We start from the raw sequence: 17,231 nt of genomic DNA, 5'->3' as shown, positions 1-17,231 counted from the left end.
GTCTCGGCCCTGCCCCCGAGAGGCCGACCGCTGTCCGCGCCCGCCCCTGCCACGCTGCAGAGCGGCAGCACATGGCAGAGGGCGGGGAGGTCCCGAGGGAACCGGGCCGCGCCGCTCTGCCCATCGCCAGCTGCTTTGCAACTAGGGATCTTCAATCAAGTTCACACTTGCTTTGCTTTTTTATGGATGCTCCTTTTTCTTTTTGCAGCCTTTACAGACAGGTGTTATTTTAGCCTGGGGGGGTTTCTAACAGGCAGCGAGCAGCCCCGTGCTGGGACCACCCACCCCAGTGCCGGGAGCTAGTCTGCAGTGAGGGGCTGTGCAGTGGCAGCAGACAAGGTCCTAGGGGGTGCACAGCCCGTTCCCGGCTGCCTGTCTCCCCCGTGCCGCGCTGCGCGGTGCCGGCCAGGCTGAGGCCCAGGCGCCCTGCTGGCAGGACGGGGAGGAGTTGGCACCGGGGCACTATGGCGTGGCAGGAGATGCAGATGCCCTAATGAGCCCCTTGTGGCCGGATCAGCCACTTAGCCTACAATGCCTAGGCTGTGGGGTACCCCTGATCCAAACGGACTTTAAATCCTGTCCTTTGCTGTCTGTCTCCCACCCAGGGTCAGCTCAAGGCAAGGCATGCCGGAAGACTTTTGGAGTCTAAATAAACCCAAGATGGTTCTTCCAGCCCTTCTGTTACAGACATGTTAGATATTCAAGTGAAGCATGATTTCCCTTTGCAAAATCTGAACCAACTGAGTTAGTTCCTTCAGTTTTTAGAGGTCAGCTCAGTGTTTCAGTTCTAAATATTGGACTTCCAGGTCGCAAATTCCCTGGCTCACCCCTATAACTTTTTGCAGTACCATGGGCCCTGAATATACCATCTTCAGTGAGCATACTGCGGTCTTTTCAGTGAAACAGCTGTGTTCACCAAAGGATTTCTATCCACTGTCTGAGTTCCCAGGTTGTCAGCTTGACTATCAATTTGTTAAGGAAGGGGGGAAGAGAGGATCCCACAGTAACCTTTCCCTGTTGGCAAATGCCAGTAGGTTCCAAGGTTGCAACTGGTATGTTAGACAACTGCAGCAGTAGTGTTCAGAGCTATCTGGCATGACATCTTTGCAGGTTTACAGAGCACAAGGAACCTACTGACACACAACTATCATTAGTCTGTTGAATAAAATCCATGTCCTCTGTTTTCCAGGTCCAAGATTATTTTCTCTGTCTCATTTTAAATAGTGCAGGCCTTGTTTTAAAAGATATATGGCCTAAATCTGGTCTCTACACCCAAATAATATCTTTTCTTTTGCATATAATTTTGACAATGACTCAGCCTTTGTGCCTGCAGCTAATAACATCTGGTTCAGAAAGAAAGCCAACATTTCCTTCCAGAACATACCAAACCTTTTGTCCTGCATCAGCTTATCAAGTACCAGCAGTTGTAAAAGAACCACCATCAACAATAACCCTATTTTAGTAAAATATATTTCAGAACACCTTCCTATAGTCTTTAGATCTGGATAGCCATTTGTTGAGTCCTCACTGCTGGGAGCCATCATGGATGAGGTAAAAAGAATGAAGGGAGCCTATGGGGGAAAAAACAAGTTTGGCATAGCAAAATAAATGCCATAACTTTGGGGAAAAAAGAAAATTGGGCATAGCAAAATAAATGCCATATATTTAAAATGGTAAGAAAATGAATAAACAAGAGAAGTCCATCCCAGAAGGTTAGAGGACTGATTTAATCCGAGTCCCTGGTGGTGGGTCACTGTGGTTAAATGCAGGACTGCAGATGTGCGCACTCCTAAAACTATTAAAATTTACACATGCAAGAAACCCTAAATTTATCCTTATCAAAACAGTGTAACTGCCAATGAAAATGCTGTTTCATAGGAATGACGTACAGTGCAAGCACTCATGTATGCATCATAAAAATAAGTTTTTCCTGAACTACAATGCTGGACAGGCTGGCTGTGGTTACCAAGGTTTAAGGGCATTGCTGATTCAGACACAGCTGCACTATATGTCATTTAGTTGTCACTGAGTCTTCTGGCTGAGGTGTGATTGGGAAAGATGGATCATTTTCTGAAAAGGGCGCTGGCAATTTGTTTCAATGACAGCTCAGAAAGGAAAAAAAGAAAATAAGTTATGTCAAACAGTCTACATCAATTGATTTGAAACCACAAAAAAAGACACCCATGCACTGAATAATCTGTGGTTTTTGTGTTTGTGACAGGCCATGTTCTGCTCTGATACTGGTTTAGTCTGCCAGGAGGTTGGGGGGGGGGGGGGGTTCTTTTTTCCTTGCAAGATCTATACAAATTCTCACCCACCTTCTCTTTTGAAGGGGCTGTATGCTAAATTTCAGTACATAAAATCTGTAAAGTTGTCTTTTCAACAGGGGTTTTCCTTTTTGCAGCCTAGACCACAAATGGACTTTCCCTTTCCTGTTGCAGAATCACAACTGTTAGGACATTCTTGGTGGGTGGCCATCGCTTGATTTCAGCAGTGAAATTTAAGTGTCCCAGATTGGAACTATTCTGAAGCGGGCTTCAGTCTCTCCTGGAAGTAGACATGGGTTTGAGTGCCTTCAGGTTGTAGGGGGCTAACATTTAGGTCTTCCACTACATGGGCAAATACTCTGAGCAGCAGTCTATTATACTAAACTGGGACATCATCACTACTACCACACCCATCTCTCAGTGAAAGGGCTGCTCTGTTTTGTACTAAGCTCAGTGCTGTTTTGGTATGCTTAATATACCCCTGATGGATTGGGCTCCCTTTGATAATTAGATGGTGTTTAGGCAATGCTCTGCCTTATATCTGAATCATAACAGAACTTAGCTGGGAATTACGTACCTAATGAAACCAGGGTGCTTGAGTGGCAGAAGCCCAGGTTTATGTACTAGGGAACTTGGTGGTCCCAAAGTAGGTATGGAATGAATATAGCCACATTCAGGGTGAGTCATTGGACAGAAGTTTTCTGATTTGTTTTTATCCACTTATGTATCCTTTTAGGTGCCTAAGGTGTCTGCCTGGATCTCACCCTAACCACTGCCAGCCAGTATCCTGGCAGTTAAAGGATTCAGGTCAGTCCTTCCCCTTTGTGCATATGTTTGAAAGCTTTTGGAGTCGGTGTTAATCATCTCTTGTAATGCATCTGTGGACATGCCTGGAGCTGCATGACATCAAGGTTGCACGCCCAGTCCTAAATCTTTGAAATGTAATATTTGCACTGTTCATCACTGGTGTTCTACAACAACAAGTTAACATGTGCTTTAATTTTCTCTATTTATATATGTTTTGGGGGCATTCACAGGGAGCAAAGTAAACACAGTATAAAAGCATTTATTATGCAACAAGTGCCATTTATTTCAAACCAGCCATTTTCAGTATTTACATTCTATAAATTATAAGCATTTACAGAATATGTTCTAGCCACAGAATGCCATGTACACTTTACCAAAATAGCCCCATCATATATACACATTACTTTCAACCACCGACAAACCACCACACGAGACTAGAATCGTAAAATATTCTGTTTTGTTTGGCTCCTGCTTAGGTCATGCATATAGCATTCTAGTTATTAAAAGTCTACCTTCCGTATCCAGGGTAAGACCTTTACTCCCAAATCTGTACAGGTAGAAAACATTTACAAAGTATAAGCATTAAAAAAATCCACTCCTAGTGGAGCAAAAGTTATATGACTATTTCCCTGTTAACATTGATTTTGCTGTTTAATCTATGTATAGGGGCCTACCAGAATCACAATTGTGTGATTTTTATGGAAACTGCGATTTTGAGCCGGCTCACTGCAAAAAATAAACACCGAAACTTACCAGGAAGCAGAGAACAGTGTGCAGGAAACCCTGCAGTTCGGAGCACAGGGGGAAGGCGGAGGGGGAAGGACAGGGGAGAGGGTGGGGAGCAGCTCCCCACCCCCTTCCCCCATGCTCCAAGACTGCAGGGCTTCTTGCGTGCTTTGCTTGCCAGCAAGATTGTTTATTTTTTTGCAGCAAGGCCACCAAAAGCGTGGAACCTGCCACTTGGGATGACCTGCAACTGCATCTTAATTACCCTGATTAAGCCCAGGGAAATCATTAATCCACACTTAATAACGTGGATTAATGGTTTCCCTGAGCATAATCAGGGTAATTAAGACATGGTTTTGCTCCATGTGGCAATCTGCAGGAAGGAGCAGGACTGCCAGGGCCACTCAGGCAATCAGAGGCATGGGAGCCCTGCTGTGTTCAGCCAGTGAAAATGGTGGCTGGCCCTGGGATCTGCCTGTGAAATCAGCTGGTTGCCTCCTCAAGTTTCGTAGACGCCGGCGCCCTACCTATGCAGGGTGACATCCCCCACTATGGGCAAACGTTTCAACACTGTATCACAACCAAAAATCTTTACCAAATATGAAGTGGTTTAACAGAATCTGGTTTATCTGGTACAGAACTATTTACATTAAAACTGATGTAGCATTTCTCAACAAAGCAGCAGATTTTATAAGTTTACACTTACATGGCAATTATTTCCTTCCAATACTGTGTATATTAATGCATGTTTGAATCCTTCCAAAACAGATTCCCACATGAAGAATAATTCTGAACATAAATATACAGTTTATATTAGTATTATGTACAATAAAAGAACATATCAAAGTAAAAGCAATAATATTTATACATCGCACATTCAGATTAAGGCTCTACTTCTTTAACGAAGTATACAATATAGAAAAATAAGCATACCAATTGTTATTTTTCATTTTATCCTTCTATTGGTTCTGTTGAGTATTCAGTGATGCAAATATCACTTACTTTACCTAAAATAAATTATTTTAAAATATCAGGATATTTTCCAGTTACAAAAATACAGTTATGTTTTAGGCAAATTTAATTAAAAATAGAAAAAAATCTGGAATCAGATAAACTTGAAGTTAGCTGTAAAAATAATCAAAGGTAAACAGAAACTTTTTTATGGTTAATTTAAAAATTAGCTTCCGACTCAAGTGAGCCATTGTGTTTTTTAGTAACAAGAGATCACAACTTATTTAAAAGATTTCAGGGCCAGGGATGGATTTCGGCTATTGTGAAATGCCAATGCTACTATATTTCTTATAATGGCATAAGAACAACTCCAGGAAAAATACCAATGGCCCTTCTATCCAAAGGATGAAAAGTAGTTCTGTGACAGAAAGCTAGCAAGGAAAATACCAAAAGCGAATGCTAATTTAAGGAAGAAAAATACAGTGTCCAAAAGTATTCCCTCTCTCATACCCTAACTTGCTTTACCACATGAGAAAATTTGCAGCTTTTAAAAATAAACAAAAATAAATTGTCTGCTTAAACAGCCAGATCCTTCCAGCACATTAAATGCCCTTCCTATTGCTCTAGTGATACAAGCAGTACAAACTGCTGCAAGCAGGTATTGAAGATTTCTCCAGGACACCCTGCCTCAGATTAGGGGACAAGTGAAAAAGGGGAAGACGAGGCGCCAGAGAGTGCAGCCCTCTACCTTATCTTCAGTCACAAACATCCCACCTTTACGTTGAGCAGCATAAAGTTGCTCTACAAATTGAGAGCTGGTACTGTATAGTTCCCAACTGGACTAAGAAGTGGAGAAGCTGTGCCTATCATATGCCAAAACCCAAGTTCCTGCCTACTTATGTCCTATTTATTTATATATTTTAAACATCTGGATTCAATTTAGTACACTATAAAATGACAGGCTATTAGTGTGAGTGACAACCTACTTCTGGACAAGGACAACATAGCAATAGTTCAAACTTGAATCTCCCAGGTAATGCTTTAAAAGGAATCAAGCTGCCAGGTTTACCTATACTTGTTATCAGATTCAGAATTTGAACCCAGCTTTCTAGTGCAAAAGGTTACTACACACATTTTCCACATTCTTCACTGGGGCTTTTGCCTTGCATGAATAGTGCATTTTTCCCCTACTTGTGTCACAAAAGGGTAGTCTTAGCATCACTCTCTACACATTAATAAAAGATATCAGATTCACTCAAAGAACCTTGTCTGCCAACGTGGCTACAACCTACACCCCTACACATTACTTGACACTATTTGCAAAGCTATTGATGAGAAAAGCCCCAGGGAGGAATCTAACTGAAGATAACATGCTGTGCCTACCAGATGCCTCAAAGCAGCTTCTTCCTTAAGACTGTGGGAAGAAAACATTCGTTCTTACTCTCTACTGTAAAGACTGCGAGGGTGTGAGAGAAACAAGAGGTACAGGGCTTTGAGGTAGGACTCCCGTTCCCATCTATATCAAATTATGCCTGAGGTGGCAGAACAAGAAGAAAGAAGAGGAGAAACTGAATACACCAGGAAGGCTTAGTATTTAAGAAACTCCATCTCGGTGCATCTGTTCAGTAATCACAGGTTCTCATTTTGCCACCTAAATCTGGAACTTCCTACGTCACAGCAGGGCTGTCCAACTGGTGGCCTGTGGGCTGCACATAGTCCTTGAGGGATTAAGCTGTGGCCCTCAGGCTTCTGCTCAGCTTCCTTTCCCTAGCATGGCTGCAGCTGCAACAGCAGCTGGAGTCTATGGGCTTCACCTTCCCACCTCTGGCTTTTGCTGTCTGTCCCCACCTCAGAGGGTGGGCAGTGCAGCACAGCATGGTCCGAGGAGCTGTAGACAACCCTGAGGCCACATAGGTGCCCGATGCAGCAGTGGAGGATGGTGCATGGGGAGGAGGCAGTGGTACAGCAGAGGTAGGGGGAGCATGTGGCATAGGCATGCCTATCGCTCGCTCTGGTGGGGCCCACAGGCATGCCACCTCTGCTGGTGCAGCCCATGGGGCACTCGGCCTCCAGCTGCTTCAAAGTTGGACAGCCCTGCATTATCGCACTGTACCATTAACCAGTAAGAGCCCAGTCAAACTCCCACTGAGAAGCAAAGCCTTCTCTGGTATTTGATTATTACAAAAGGCTCCACAACTATCTTCCCATGCTTTAAAAATATATAATAAAAAAATAGTGAGACTTTGTTTTTTGCTTGCATGAATAATTATGGTTAGGCTACATTATTATTATTATTTTAATACAGGTTAAAAAAGAGAAATCAACATAAGTTAACCTAAGTCAACAGAACTGCACTCATTTATACCACCACAGGATCTGATTTAAACTATTTTACATGCTTATAACCAGGCAGGAAACCACCAAAATACCCTTGCAGATAGCAAAACACACCAAAACCTCATTCTCCATCTTTCATCACAAGAGCTCACAATTCTGACTCTTTGTCATTCTCATCCAGGTAATATTCATCATCCGTGGTGGTATTGGTATCTGAGTCTGAACAGGCCATTGCATCTTCCCGATAGACGCCAAGTGGCTCTCTGGGGTTTGAGCCATCTACTAACGTTTTGCTCCCAGCAAAACTTAAGTTCAAGAGCTCAGACTGATTTAAAGAGTGACTTTCTTCATCCCTCACAAAGCTAGTGTTTTTAAGAAGGCAGGGTCTCCATAATCGTCCTTCTGTGAGTGATCTCTTGATATTTTCCAGGAAAGCCAGTTGTTGCTCTTTTCCAAATATACCATACTCAACAGAGGGATACCTGAAATGTCTAGTGCCAACAGCTCTGTTTCTCTCATTGGACGAAGCCCAGTTTTCATTTTCATCACAAGACAACAGCTCTGAATAGGATTTAAACTTTCTACTGCTCCTGCTATCTGTAGGCATAAAATCAGCAGGACAGCCAGCAGAGGCCAGGCTGTCCTGAGGATCTTGTGTATAGGTGCATTCAGAAAAGTGACGTTCACGTTGATTCTTTGCTTGACTCACGCGCAACTGGTCACTGTGTAAGTTCACATTTTTTAAACTGCTTGACTGATGGCGGTTCCACTTGTGACTCCTCTTGTGTGGGGAAGCCATCTTTTGCTGCGGACAGATATTTGCCTGTAAGTAGTTATTTATAAAACTGTTTGAGTTTGCGTCAGGTAAAAATGGCAACCATGGGGGATGGTGAGACTTATTGGTATCTGTTCTGTTTTGATTGTCTGATGAGTCTGCTGCAATGCTGGTGGAGAAGACAGGTTTATTTCTGTTTTCAAACACAGAACTAGATGCTTGTAAATTTTTACTTTTGGCAACCATTATTTCCTCTGGGAATAGGGTTGTCGGGCTTAATACACTTTCCACTTTATCCTTATTTTGTTTAGGGCAACCAGCTTCTCCTCTCTGCCTGCATGACTCTGTGAGTGTTTTCTGACTGTTGTTCCTAGTAACCAGTGAAAGATCTTCATTAGCCTGTGATCTTTTACTCTCAGTTATTTTGTGCATAGAGACATTCACAGCAGAAGGGGTTAGGTTTTGATTCTTGTTCTCATTCCCAGTTTGCAGAAACGACAGGGTGGAATCAGCTGAAATAAATGTACCCTTGGACATGATAATCTCTATAGGAGCAGCATCTCCTTCATTCTGTGAAAAGATATTACTTTTGTTTGGTTTGGGAAGCAAATTTTTACTAGAGTACTTTTGACTTGTTTTGCAGATGGCTGCCAGTTTATTTTTAACTGAAGGTCTGTTTTTCCTTTTTTCTATATCACTGAGCCTGTCTTTTGTGCTATCGGGGGGAAGCTTATCTTCACTTACTGAGTTGTCTGGCAGTTGAAGATCTTGTGAAATAAGGAAGAACTTGTCTTTAGAATCAACACTCCAGTTATCTTCATAGTGCTTCACTGGTCTCTGCAGGCCAGTACAATCTTTGTCCATCTGTGTATGCTGGAACAGCTTTTCTTTTATTGTTGGGCTCTCTAACTCATTCATAGCAGTTATGCCAGTTTTGTCTGGCTGCAATATTGGTTTAGCTGGACAAGCTGTGCCTAACTGAAATGTTTTGTTTAGCAAATCTAAAAGCATCTTATCAGAGATTAAATTTTCATCTGTGCTGTTTTTGGAATTGTAAGCTGTTAATGGAAATCCACCACCTTTATTACCATGCAGGGAAGTGATGGAGTGTGGAAGATCTGCTCCTCCTTGGACTTCTGCATCATACCTAGATTTACTTTCAGCAGGGGTAATTGGTGCTTCAGTGGCTATGTGTTCTACGTTGTGTTTTTCTTCACGGGAACTATTATCTATTGAGCAGGGCAGTAACATATTCTGATCACCTCCACTTACTTTAAGAGATTGCAGGAAATTTTCAGAGTGTTCCTTCTGTACACTGTTAGCATTATTAACTGAAGAAACAGGATAAAACAAATTTTCTGGAATGCTTTCTGGTTTTGATGAAATGGAAGTTATTTGTGTACCAGTTTGAAAAAGTTCCTCTTTTTCATTAACTGAAGAAAGACATGGTCCAGTATTTTGGTTGCATGAAACATCAGAAATGGCCTGAACTGAATTATCTGCTATTATGGATTGTGGATCACCAAGAGAAACATCTGTTGTCACTATATCAGAAAGTACAAGAGTACTGTCTTTTAATGAAGGCTCTGGTGAAATATCTTTCATATTACATACAAAGCTTGTGGATGGTAAAGTACCTATTTCCTGAGGGCTGGGAGATAACTGTGAGCTTAATTTAGCACTGCCAGCAGCAGTCTTTAAGTTCTGGGGAGTCACTGAAGCTGGAGGTATTTGAGCTGGAGAATGGGATGGTTCCTCTTTTTCTAAGGTGCTAGGAAAAGCTACATTTGCTAAACCAATGCGGGCTTCAGACTTCTTCTTTGACATTTTTGGCCACTGAAATTTTTCCAAGTGAAGTGGTAAATCTGTGTTCTCTGGATTGTCTTGAAAGAGGTTACACAATGTTCTTGAATGCCTGCATGGTAATGTGTAATAAACTGAAACTAGTTCATGATATTTGACATTATCCTCATCAACACAAACTGTAAATGTGCTAGTAGTTTTATATTTTTGTAAAGAATTTGTTTCCTTGTCTAGACTCTCTAGAAATACAGAGGATTCCCTTCGGTTCAGACCTGCAGCTCTACCTGTAAGTTCATCTGAACTGGAGACAGCTGCACTATAATGTAAGGGGTGGTTAAACTGCTGAGTTAAAGGCAAAGGGTAGTCCTCAGTTTGATGCCCTTTCATGTTTGCAATGGCATGGAACGGGGATGTTGTTTGAGAGACTTGTGCTGAATCTAAAGAAGAGATTTTCCCTCCTTGATTAGGAGAAAAGGCATCAGTTCTGTCTGAAGTCTCTAAAGGATCCCACATGTTGAGTTCACTTTTGAATGGGACTTCACTTTTAGGGTTAGAGACCAACTTAGCTGATATGACACTGCCAGCAATGCTGGCTGATTTTCTAGGTAAGGTGTGGTAAGGTACAAGTGGCACAGAAGATGTGGATTTGTTTTTATCAGGGGAGCCAGTAATGCCGCTGTTAGTTGTAGTTCTCGGTAGGTCTTCTGGCTTGTTGAGACTTTCAGCACAAGCATTATTTTCTCTTGTTTTTCCATTTTCTTTTTTCTGGCAAAAAGAATGTAAACCATGTTTAGTGATCTTGGGTCTGTCAGAACAGCATGCATAAATATGCTCAGAATTTCTGTTCTCAGGACAACTGGTGGTTATTTTTTTATTTTGGTCCTCATTAGCTACAACATTTACATCTTGGCTTTTTTCCTGCAGGGTTTCTTTTCCAAGACTTACAGCACTTAACTGAGCAACTTTCCCACCTTCTGCTGGAGCTTCAGTAACAGTGCAGTTCAATGAAGAATTAGTAGGAGTTTCTAAACATTGAGAAGAGCTCTTAGAAGAAAAGCCTTTTAATAAACCAGAATGTTGTGGAGCACTGGATAACTTGCTTTGGTGCTCTGCCAGTCTTCCAGTAATTGGAACAGAATGGACTGATGCATTACTCTGCAGATCAGCTACCAGTAAAGACTGTCTCTTAGGACCAGTCTGATCAGTAGTTTCTGCTCTCTGGCTTTCTAATTCAATTCTTTTTGTTTTTGTTGAACTATGGAAATTATGTTCCCATTTTTTTTGATTCAGAAAAAACAATTCCTTTTTGTTCTCATCAGCTGATAGAAGAGGAGGGGTATGATTAAATCCACTGTTAGCAGGGTGATCATTTTCCTTTGTTTGCACATTTCTTTTATTATTGCTTGACATATACATTTTTGCAATATCCCTTCTTCTGGCAGTGATGTGGGGCTTTCTCCTTGATCTCACTGCAAACGGTAAATTAAGAAGAGAGGTGCTGTTTTGCAAGGCAGCAGCAGCAGAGTTATGAGAGGGAGGAAATTGGGAATCGGTGCTATTTGTATCTATTTGCTGAGAATCTGGCTGCAATGATGTCATTTTACTATTTTCCTGGTTTGCCTCCCCTGATAGTTCCATACTTCTCTCCTTTTCTGAAGCAGTTTTTTTAAAGTATTTCTTAATATTTGCTGGGATAACCCCAGGCTTTGGCTGGTTCTGATAAATCTCAGTGACAGAATCACTATTCTGTTTTATGGGTTTTGTTTGGTCCCTGAAACCAAGGTAGAAAGATTCACGAGAAGCATCTGTTTTGATGTCAGACAAAGAAATTGCAGGGTTATATGTGAAACAGGGTTTAAGATCTCTTGTAAACTCTGGAAGCACTTTAGCATTTGCACCCTTTAATAGTTCTATGTTATTCATGGACCGTGTCTGAAAGTTGCTTTGATGGTGCTGTGAAACAAATGGTGATGATGGTGCAGCATTCTTTGCATGTGCATTTTGCAAGAGATTGAAATGGGTTGTAATAATGTCAAAGTCAGCTTCAGGGGAAAGAAAAGCATCCTCATTGTAGTACTGGTGAATATCAGACCATGAAGAATGCCTCTCTCTCCTTCCACAGGGAGCACTATCTCGATGCATTTGCAAACTCCCATGACAAGTAATATCTCTATAATGGTACCCAGGGAGGTTATTTTCTGAGCAACAGAACGGATAATTCTCCCAATTTTCAAAGTACGATGGAGCAGAAGCTTTGTCAGGGCAACTCATCCTACTAAACCAATTAGTACTTGATAAAGCACTTCTGTAATGGTGTTTTGAGTGGGAAAGTTCATATTTTCTGCTTTCCTGTGGAGGACAGGGATACATACCATGTTGAGTGGAATTACATTCAATTAACGATTGGGTCTTAAAAAGTCTGTCTTGATTTACTGGGTGTTCAGAAAAATATGGCTTGTTCCATTCTATAGAAGACAGAGGAATTCGTTTTGGGTTTTGTCGACTGTTTCTTCGTACAAAGCCACTGTTACCCATTACCAATGGATGTTGTAAACTATTTGCTGAAAACTGATCTGAGGAGCCAAAGGATGGACGTCTCATGAGAGAACAGAGAGAGTAACTTCTGCCAACTGTGTCCTTGTCTATATAACCCTGGTGTACAAATCCACTGCTCCGTGTTATGGAAGGAAGATGTAAGCTGCCTTCCGAAGACTGTCCAAAAGATGGAGAAGACAGCCTTCTGTTCAAAACAGGGGAATTTAAGTCAAATGAATCACTGTGCATAAAATCCTCTGTAGAGGCTGTGTGTTGCCTGTTTATGAATGTATCGTGCCATCTCCTTGTTCTGCAGAAAATATTATGTTCATCTTTGGCTCTTACTGTTCTCATCCCATCAAGGAAAAACAAGTTGGCTGTTCCACTGCAGTCATTTCTATGTCGTCCCCTAATATGAGTTTGTCTGCTTGTGGCAGGTAATGGCTTACTGCATTGTGCATTTGATTCAACGTTCACTGGAGTCCTCCTGTTCACTGGATCTTGGACTTGTTCTTGTGCCAGCTGGTTGTCCAGGTCATCTAAAACTACACACAAAAATGTGATTATTTTATCAGAATGGTCAAACTATTCAGGCTGAAAAGTGTAACTTTCGGTATCAGTGGCCCCAATTGGTTTTAAAGGGAGCCAGCTTCTTCACGTTCAAATCCCTCTACCGAACGCATATAATTTCTTCCATAGAGATTATCCTTTCAATGATTATCCACCATAATGGGAAGGGGAAAAATCTGCAGTACTTTGAAACTGTGCAGATTTTTTCCCCTTCCTAATATGGTAGATATTTACTGAAAGGATAACTCACCTGTGGAAGAAATTGTGTGTTTGCCCCTCTACCTAGCTATTAGGCCTGTGTGAACAGGGAAGTATTTGATTCGGATTCAGATTCAGCTGATACGGAGGACACTGATTCCATTTGGAGATTTTGATCACTGTCCTGAATCAATTCAGCCAAATTGACTTCGGAAGATTCTGTGCTGATTTGGAGAGATTCGGCGATTCAGAGTGGCTGGGGAGAGGCAGGCATAGCCGGGTGGCTGAAGGCTCTCCTGTAGCTCCTCTGGCTGTGCCTGCCTCTGTCCGGGCGGGGGGAACCGTGGGAGAAGCCCTCATGGCTTCCCTGCCTGGCACCATCCCCTGCCTGGCCCCAGCCTAGTCCTGGCACTTACATTTTTTTTTTAAAAAGCCCTGTACTCACTGGCTGCAGCAGTGGCAAACAAGGCCTCTGGGTGCTTGTGGCAGAGCCTCTCTGTGCCGCGCAGGGCAGCGGGGATCACCGCCCCCCGCCCCCATCTGACACCCGCACAGCAGCTGTCACATCACGTGGGTGCAGCGTGGCTTGACAGGGCGCTTTGTGCTCCCTTGGAGCTGGGACTGTTCTGGCTGATGTGTGGAGCCACCCCAGCTTCCAGACAGTGCACAGTGCCCTGCTGAGCCGCACTGCAGCCACGCCATGGCGCAGCTGCCATGTGGGTGCCAAGTGTGAGGGGGGGCGATCCCCTCTGCCCCCCACTTCCCCATGCTGTGTGGGGAAGGGGGACTCTTCCATGAGCCCTCAGAGGCCTTAATTGCTGCTTCCAGACCCAGCTTTTTTTTTACCTTTTTTTTTTTTAAATGCCGGGAGGCTGGGGCCGGGCAAGGCAGCCATGGGGGCTTCTTCCGCAGCTCCCCCAGCTGCGGGACAGCCCCCACTCTGAGCACTGCTGCGCCTGCATCCTGCACCCCGCCCCTCCTCCTTGACTAATGTGTCCTCTCTGCCCCAGCTGGGCAGCTTGACCCAGCCCCAATCCCCTCCCCGCAAGCCCAACAGACTTACCAGCTGAAGGCAGCTGTGTCAGCTGCCTGTTTAGTCTATGGCTGAATCTCCGAAGCAGCCAAATCTTTTCCAAAGCTTTTCTGAATTGATTCGGATGCTTCAAATTGATTCAGAGCTTTTAATTGGTCTCCTGATTTGATTTGGAGATTTGGTCCCTGAACTGGGCCGAATTTCCTCAGAATCGAATCAGCTACCGAAGCTTCGCACAGCCCTACCAGCTATTGCTAGTTTTTTTCTATTAAAAATAACTTGCACTGTTTGTTTACTCCCCAGCAAAATGTAGGAAGAGCCATTAACAATTCTAGCTTGAAAAACAAGTGAAAAAGAATTTGTTAATGTCACTAAACATGTTCAGACTGTTCTGTGTATTCCCAGACCACAGACATAACTGTAAGTAGGAACAGCATTCTGGGTAACAGCATTTAAACACATATACAAAGTAGCATGTCCTCTGTTTGTTGACTTTAGAATAAAAAGAACTTCTGGGACGTACTGTGCATCGCTCATTTTCAATGATTAACAACCAGAGCTAGGGAACAACATTCTCTGAATTAGAGGAAATCAGATTGGCTGACTGGTTATATATATAAACCGGTGATATTCTCTCATCAACAAAACTGTAGTTATACACTAACCTGCTTAACAGGGATTAAACATTAGACTTTATCCCAGCTAACCACGACATTCAATAGCAAGTCGGTGGTGAAAGGAATTAACTTAAAGCACACCTTCAACCAACTGGATAATTTATGCAGTGGCAGGCTCTTATGTTCAGTATGCACACATATGGAATTGAACAGTTAGCAGTTACATCAGTGATTAATGTAGGATTTTGGCTGTTCCTGATACTGACCCACCTTTCTTTTTCTATGAATGAAATTAAAAGCCGTGAATGCCATGGACAGCTCAATGCCAATTTTTGTTTGCTGTGTTGCATCTTTGAGAAAGCAAGCACATTGTTAAGATGTATAACAATGAAACAGAATATAAGAAGAGATACTCAGATTCTCCACCTTGCTGAGAAAGAGGGGCCCTGAGAGAGCCCAGTATGACACAAGTAAGCAAATACTTGTGTGGAATCCTACTATTTTATGAACATCACTTTACAGCTGAATATTGAAATACTTTTCTCAAACAAGGAAGCTGGGAATTCCAGAGAAGTGAGTAAAGAAGGGCCTCTGAGTATTGTGTGCACAAGGATGGCTCAAGAACATATAGAAAAATCCGTGAGTTCCAGAGGGATCTAGACTCTCTTGCGTGCTACCTCGCTCTACTTACTGTCACAATCTAATCCTCTTCCCATATTGTGACCTGTTTTGTTGACTGGTATAACTCCTGGTCATGTGGGCATTAGAAAATAATGCTGCAGGAGGAGCATTTTTTCTTGAGTGGCTCAGGAAGATTCATAGAAGAACAAACTCTTTATGCCCCACAGGCCAATCTGAGTCTGACCTGGTTTGGTCTTACCAACAATGAGCCAGAAAAATAGGAAGGATGCCTAGACTAGTGCTCAGGGGTGGGCAGAGGGCATTTAAATTAGAGTGGTTCCTGGGCAGCTGCTCCAACTAAAACACCTCAACATCATGTGTATTAAGCCCCTGTGGGTATAAAAATGGTTTAGATAAAGTTCCCTTATGGGGAAAAACTAGGTTTAGATAAAGTTCTTCTGCGGCCATTTTTAAACCTGTGGGGGGCTTATACACGCGAGAGGGAGGCCACACTGGAGCATTCGAATTAGAACGTGGAGCAGACTTGATGCATTCGAATAAGAACATGAACCAGCATGTGTATAGGCAGCCAAAGTGACTAAACACTAAACTCTTTTGATGCCTGCAGCAAATGCTAGGTGTGGCCACAGCTCCTCCTGCAGCTTATGGCTCTACAAATCACAAGGCTCTCCCCAGCCTTATGGTATCTCATTATCAATGAGAATTACAGATGCAAGAGGATGTGTGTATTAAACTTGCAATAGCTACAGAGAGATGAAATTCCTGTGTTTGGAAGGAATGAGATGTGTCTATAACATCTAAAGCCAATCTCAGTCCTAGTCCCATGCTAGAAATTACTGTGTAAAAGCAGAGTGAGTGAAGATTTACCACGAAAGAGCTCTTCCTCCAGCTGTTCATTCCATGCAGGTGAACTTTCCTCCATCATATCAGTTTGAATTCCATCAGAAAGGTTACCAATCGATTCCTCTGGCAAAGAAAACTGCTGTGCTTCAGCCTGTCAAAAAGATTTATTCTGAATTTAATTCTGTATAGCAAATCCAAACATTTCATACTGAGGCAAGCAGGGAGCAAGCCCTTCTGGGTTCTATTGTATTTACTCAAATCTAAGATGACCATGAATTTAAGACAAACTCCCAAATAATTAGATTCTATATATGGAAAATTTATAAATTATTATAATTTTCCAGGTATAGAATCCAATTAGCAGAGGTTGTCTTAAGTCTGTCCACCTCTCACTGCTACAGCAGGGAAAGCAGTGGGGGAGGGGTCAGGTGGTTCCCTTGTCCTCAGCCCCCTCTTTGTCCTCGTCCAGCCTTCCTGCCCTCCCACTTGCACCCCTAACCCCCAAAGCCTCTGCTTCTCCCTCATAATCTCTGCCTTTCCCCCCAACTCCCCTACAGTCTCTACCCCTCCCCTACATTCCCACAGCCTCTGCCCCTTCCCCTGCACTCCCCACAGTTTCTGCCTCTCCTCCCACCATCCTTACTGTCAGACACAGCTCAGTTTCTGTTCCCTGCCAGGTCACGGAGCACAACATGCAGAAGTGCAGCCCTTGTTGGGCCACGCAGCAGCAGCAACACTGCCAATTGGCCAACCAGAGGATGGAGTTTCCCTGTACTCTGTGTCCGGGAGCGAGTCCAGCCCAAACTGGAGCTGAGCAGTGCCTGACAGTAAGGAGAGAAATTTGGCAGGGGTGGCGTAGGGGTAGGGGTAGGGAGGCAGAAGTTGTAGAGGGCTGCTCCTGTGGGTTTGAGTAAATGCAGTAATATCTTTTTCTAAAAGCATGTTGTATGTGTCTAAAACTAACCTCTGGGTAAAAGAAACATGAACCTTTCAGTTTTTTGGAAAGGGACTTCAATCTACCTTGTTCTGGTCTTTTATTACAAACATCTGTTTATTGTTTTGCCCCTTTTCTCTGTAAGGTACTGTATTAACTCAAATCCAAGATAAGAGATCTCTCCCCCCCCCCC

At 43.0% G+C, this 17,231-nt stretch overlaps 1 protein-coding gene and 1 long non-coding RNA gene across 8 annotated transcripts in view; one reads left to right on the top strand and one right to left on the bottom strand.

Moving 5' to 3' along the window:
• The window catches only part of LOC106722700, a 19,562-nt gene that overhangs the window by 906 nt on the left and 1,425 nt on the right, over window positions 1–17,231 (top strand). Inside the window, exons 2-3 of the long non-coding RNA XR_003096004.1 lie at window positions 3,004–3,074; window positions 16,782–16,931. This is a non-coding gene — a long non-coding RNA (uncharacterized LOC106722700). The remainder of the gene's footprint in view (window positions 1–3,003; window positions 3,075–16,781; window positions 16,932–17,231) is intronic.
• The window catches only part of EXPH5 (exophilin 5), a 90,636-nt gene continuing 76,706 nt past the window's right edge, over window positions 3,302–17,231 (bottom strand). For all 7 annotated transcript variants that reach the window (XM_025214100.1, XM_025214099.1, XM_025214098.1 and 4 more), the window contains 2 exons: window positions 16,129–16,255; window positions 3,302–12,746 (listed from right to left, as the gene is read on the bottom strand). In XM_025214100.1, the coding sequence (XP_025069885.1) occupies window positions 7,237–12,746; window positions 16,129–16,255 (5,637 nt within the window). In that variant the 3' untranslated portion in view covers window positions 3,302–7,236. The remainder of the gene's footprint in view (window positions 12,747–16,128; window positions 16,256–17,231) is intronic.

The sequence above is a fragment of the Alligator sinensis genome, unplaced genomic scaffold (genome assembly GCF_000455745.1).
Source record: "Alligator sinensis unplaced genomic scaffold, ASM45574v1 scaffold702_1, whole genome shotgun sequence".
Lineage (NCBI taxonomy): Eukaryota > Metazoa > Chordata > Crocodylia > Alligatoridae > Alligator > Alligator sinensis.
This window is presented reverse-complemented; position numbering and strand designations above follow the sequence as displayed.